The sequence below is a fragment of the Corticium candelabrum genome, chromosome 5 (genome assembly GCF_963422355.1).
Source record: "Corticium candelabrum chromosome 5, ooCorCand1.1, whole genome shotgun sequence".
In the NCBI taxonomy this organism is placed as follows: Eukaryota; Metazoa; Porifera; class Homoscleromorpha; order Homosclerophorida; family Plakinidae; genus Corticium; species Corticium candelabrum.
The window spans coordinates 1,689,333-1,694,476 of NC_085089.1; the positions used below are offsets into that span (position 1 = coordinate 1,689,333).

The 5,144-nt window shown below is 40.5% G+C and overlaps 1 protein-coding gene across 1 annotated transcript; it reads right to left on the reverse strand.

The window, feature by feature from the left end:
- Positions 1 to 300: 300 nt before the first annotated feature.
- LOC134179746 (C-type lectin lectoxin-Lio3-like) lies at positions 301 to 4,920 on the reverse strand. Its single transcript, XM_062646696.1, has 3 exons — positions 4,806 to 4,920; positions 1,777 to 2,196; positions 301 to 862 (listed from the first exon to the last, which is right to left on the reverse strand). The coding sequence occupies exons 1-3, from the start codon at positions 4,864 to 4,866 to the stop codon at positions 585 to 587; spliced, it is 759 nt and encodes a 252-aa protein (XP_062502680.1). The 5' UTR covers positions 4,867 to 4,920; the 3' UTR covers positions 301 to 584.
- Positions 4,921 to 5,144: the final 224 nt, after the last annotated feature.

A 5,144-nucleotide genomic window follows, 5' to 3' on the forward strand; every position in this document is an offset into this window, starting at 1 on the left:
GACGTATGTCGACGTACAGTGACGTAGTTATACAACGCACCTTTATCAGTGCAGATCAATAGATACAATCTGTGTGTGTGTGTATGTGTGTGTGTGTGTGTGTGTGTGTGTGTGTGTGTGTGTGTGTGTGTGTGTGTGTGTGTGTGTGTGTGTGTGTGTGTGTGTGTGTGTGTGTGTGTGTGTGTGTGTGTGTGTGTGTGTGTGTGTGTGTGTGTGTGTGTGTGTGTGTGTGTGTGTGTGTACACAAAATCCAATACAGACATCTGATTCTCTGTTGCAATTATTTTCAGGTTACAGAACAGCAGCCGAGGGTTAATGTTTGTAGAATAATTTCAATATTAACTACGACTAACTAGAGAAGGCGATTACTCTAGGACTTCTAGCTAGTAAAGTGTCCAAAATTTCTCTGCACACACAACTACACAACAGTGGCCCACTGGTTTAGCCTATACTGTTTATTGTACTACATTGTATTACTTAATTAAGTGCATAGAACAGTAGTTACACACGACTAGACACTGCCATGCAGTGATCGCACGCATGCGCATGCAGCCACAACAAGAAGAGCATCGTCTGTTCTCGAATCAGATTAAAACCAGAACGACTATAACTGCCGCGGTAACACTTTCCGCAAACACACGAGCGCTGCCCGAAATGCTGCCATCTACAGACTCTTCATCTCTCACCATCCCGGTAGTAACAATTTCTTGTACTCTATCAGATGTCATTGCCACAGTTGTACCCGTCTGATCCGAACTAGTTAATCTATGATCCTCGGACACGCTTGTTGCTTGCGTTGTGGCAATTCTATAAGTCGTGGTAATCATTCCTCTAGACGTACCTCGCGAAGGTCTCGACGTTGCTGTGAAGCAGCAAGAAATTCGTTAACCATAGTAACACAATGGTAAACAAACAAACAAACAAACGAACTAATATACAAACAAACTAACAAACTAAACTAACAAACTAACAAACAAACAGACTAACAAACAAACAAACTAACAAACAAATAAACAAACAAACAAACAAAGTAACAAACAAACAAACCAACAAACAAACTAACAAACACTAACAAACAAACTAACAAACTAACAAACAAACAAACAAACTAACAAACAAACTAACAAACTAACAAAACAAACAAAATAACAAACAAACAAACTGACAAACAAACAAACAAACCAACAAACTAACCAACAAACTAACCAACAAACTAACCAACAAACTAACTAACTAACAGACAAACAAACACCTAACAAACAAACAAACACACAACAAACTAACTAACTAACCAACTAACTAACAAACAAACTAACAAATAAATTAGCAAACAAAATAACAAACAGACTAACTAACAAACAAACTAACAAGCACACAAACAACCAAACAAACCAACTGTGGTATAGCGAGCATGCGCTTTAGGTGTGATTGCGGTTTGTGTACGTGTTATATTAGTCTAGCGATAACTAGCGTTGAGTGCACTTGTGCAGTAGAGTACGTGTCGTTCACTGTAGCAGAATAGATTCTGGTATAACCGGTCCACTGAGTCGGTATACGCGATATACTTAGCCTAGACTACAGCGGAGTAGTATTACGGCTGGTGAGCTATACAACACCAACCAACAAACTAACAAACACACAAACACACAAATAACCAAACAAACAAACTAACACACAAACAAACAAACAGACTATCAAACAAACAGTCTAACAAACTAACAAACTAACAAACAAACAAACAAACAAACAAACTAACATAAAAACAAAAATTTGTACCAATAGTAGAATTAAGATGGTTGGAGTTTTCACAGACATAATAACGTTTAGAAAAGACCAACGAGCAATAACTGTCAGCCCATGTGCTGTCCCTATTCATTCTCACACAATCACCACTGCTGCTGGGCTCGCCCGCAGACCAATTTCTGTACGACGTAACCGTCCCATCACTCCAAGCAAAAGCCCTGGCGTCATTATTGTACTTCAACCCTATCCACACGTCGTCGTCGTCGTCGTTGCTTTTCGACGTCCCTCTCAGAGAGAAGACAACGTTGTTCTCGTTGCTCGACGCGATGGAGACGAGGTGGCCTCCCTTGCTCACACAGTCTTGTTCAGCTGAATTCCACGTTTCTCTCGTAGTAAAACGACGATAGCAGCTATTGCCACTGAGAGTCCATCCTGAAGGACAGCTCGAAAATTCTATTCACAAATTCTTATTAATTAAAGAGTAAAAAAGCTAAACAGCCCAAGTAGGCAATCACGTGATGCATTTTGGTTGAGTTGTTACTTTTATTGTAATGCATAATTTCTCATTGTAATTAGTTACAGGTAAAAATGTCTTTGACTTTCTGAAAGATAGACATACTATTTAGACAATAACTGTCTTGAGACTGATACTATTGATAGTAATAGTATACCATTCACTCCAAGACTCGATCTGATTGCTCGTGAAAGCAATTGCAAAATGGTCAGAGATTGTTACTACAAATTGTAGCAGCAAATTCCAGAGTTCAAGAACAGCTGTAACAGTAACATGGACTAGTATCCGTATTATCAATTAATATGGTAACTTTGAATTCCCGGATATAAGTTAGTAGGTACAGTACCGTGCCATATATACATCAAGACTTAACCATGATTATACATCTGGAGTATACGGCTCATTCGGTGTCGGTTGGAAAACCATAGACGCCGCGAGTGCACATTGACAGTGACCCCAGCTGTGCATGAGATTGACACACACACACACACACACACACACACACACACACACACACACACACACACACACACACACACACACACACACACACACACACACACACACACAGAGGAAAGCGGAGACCCAATCATGTAGACACCGTTACAATATTCAATGACCCAATTTGCTCTATCACGTGATTCGATTCGATACTAGAGCACCTAAAATCGCGACTCTAGTGGCACGTTTAGTTCAGTTTTCTGCGCCACAATTTCAGATTTCTACCTTTATTGAGTTCGACATCATCAAACCACAGCGACAAGAAAAAATCAAATGCATCCATATTTGCGTTGTCTGTTAATGATATGACGAACGCCTGTCATCAGCAATCAGTAACATAGTATTTGCGCATGCTCATTAATAATTCACAACGTTTGTGTGTTTCAGCATAAATCTGAATTCAAACAATAAACAGTCAACATGTTTGCTCGCCAATAATTATTACGTGACAAATCCTATTAACAGTATCTTGACATAGTTTGTTTTAATCACAATTGTTGTAATAGTACTAGTGTGTCGCCAGTATTGTTGTAGTTAAAGCTATTGATATCAATAAAGTTTATATACTATTAACAGTATCTTTACTACCGAGGTGGACTATGCCGTACAACAAACAATTTATTACCAATATTTTATTTCTTAATTTGTTGTAGTGCCCTCAAAATTTTCATCAAGAGAACTACTTTTGGTAGCGCTAAATTAAACTTAAACTAGAACTTCCGTGTGCTAAACTTATATGGCGTAATAAATTCACCAATCTTATATATTCATCGATTGCTTCAAACAACAATATTAACTTAGGACACCGCCAATCTGTTGTAATTCGGTGACCTGCATGCATCTATACGTCACGATACCACAAACACAACACACCAATAAGAGGATTCTACCTGTTAGCAAATGCACTGTAGCATTACAATCCTCACGATTAGTATAGCTACAACACGGCCAGTGTACGTGTGTACTCAATACGTACAGTGCATGCACGCGTATACTGTAAACAAACAACAGGGTGCTTACCAAATGAACCAACAACTTGTCCGTAACTATGATAATCCTATAAATATTTATGTATTCTGCATGTGTTCCAGAAGGCACCCAGTCCACTATCTAAAATGCAGAGCGGCAATCTACGCAGCGCACACACTTCTCCCCCCTCCCGCGTACGAATTGCAATATTACGCCTGATAGACACGACGCATGCTAGACCAGCTGCGTGTTCCAAGCCTGATGATAGCGACCCTTCCAAATGTTTCTGTGTGGTGTGTGTGTTTGTGTGTGTGTGTGTGTGTGTGTGTGTGTGTGTGTGTGTGTGTGTGTGTGTGTGTGTGTGTGTGTGTGTGTATGTGTGTGTGTGTGTGTGTGTGTGTGTGTGTGTGTGAGTGCGTGTGTGTGTGTGAGTGTGTGTGTGTGTGTGTGTGTGTGTGTGTGTGTGTGTGAGTGTGTGTGTGTAAGCATGTTTTAGTCATAAACTAATTAATTAATACATAAATCACAACATTACTACAAGACTTCCTCTGACTAGCTTAACTCGCGCGTGCATTCGCTCAATTTATCAAGCTAGACGATATGTGCGGAGAGATCTGTTTTGGTCACAAATGGGATTGCGATCCCTTTGTCTAATTCGACTAATCACTACTCAATATTTTTCCGTGATTGCTGTCAGAGAGAACCCCAGGTTGGCTTGTATTACCAACGCGTGGGCACCTATTCCGAGACCTCGATACGTCCTGCTGTGTAACCTCACACTCGTCTGGTTGTGTACACACAACGAAAACAAGATAAACTCCACAATCTCGTCATAGATTAGCCAACTTCTAACTGCCATCTTCCTCACTTTCTGACCATCTATATCTCCTAACCAAGCAAGTAAAAAGAGATAAAACGCGACTGGATTGCTCAGTAGTCAGCTACCAAGCAAAATGATACACAACTTTTTTTGTAACAAGTGCAAACCACTTTATGGTAAATATTGCGTATATGATCCACTACAGTTTCTCTAATAGTAAATTCTAATTCAGACATGTCTGGCTAGACGTACGCTCACCAAGTGTTGCCACAGCTTGAACGATCTGGACGACGACAAGAAAGAGCGTCCGTTCCATCATGGTATCGACACTTGGACTGACCCTGGTGTGCCGCCGCGTTACCCGTATGTCGTTCCTACCACCCTCAAGTGTTGGTGCGGCTTGTGGTTTTGTTTACCTATGCATTTTGACCTCCCCGATGTAGCGGTAGGCCATACAAGAGAAGAAAACGCTTGGATCACAAGACCTCAACATCAGCATAATGAGAACGCTTAACGTTAATGTGATGGTAATGTGTTTCCTATAGGGTAGAGAGTGCGGCCAGCTCCACCTTCTTTTCATACAAAGTGATGACGTAA

What these genes read in the sequence shown, in the direction of transcription:
- LOC134179746 (XM_062646696.1), bottom strand. Translation starts at nt 4,866, where the DNA reads ATGATGGAACGGACGCTCTTTCTTGTCGTCGTCCAGATCGTTCAAGCT. An exon ending in TCAAGCTGTGGCAACACTTG is followed by an intron (nt 2,197 to 4,805) that starts GTGAGCGTACGT and finishes ATTTGTGAATAG; the next exon opens with AATTTTCGAGCTGTCCTTCA. An exon ending in CCATCTTAATTCTACTATTG is followed by an intron (nt 863 to 1,776) that starts GTACAAATTTTT and finishes GCTGCTTCACAG; the next exon opens with CAACGTCGAGACCTTCGCGA.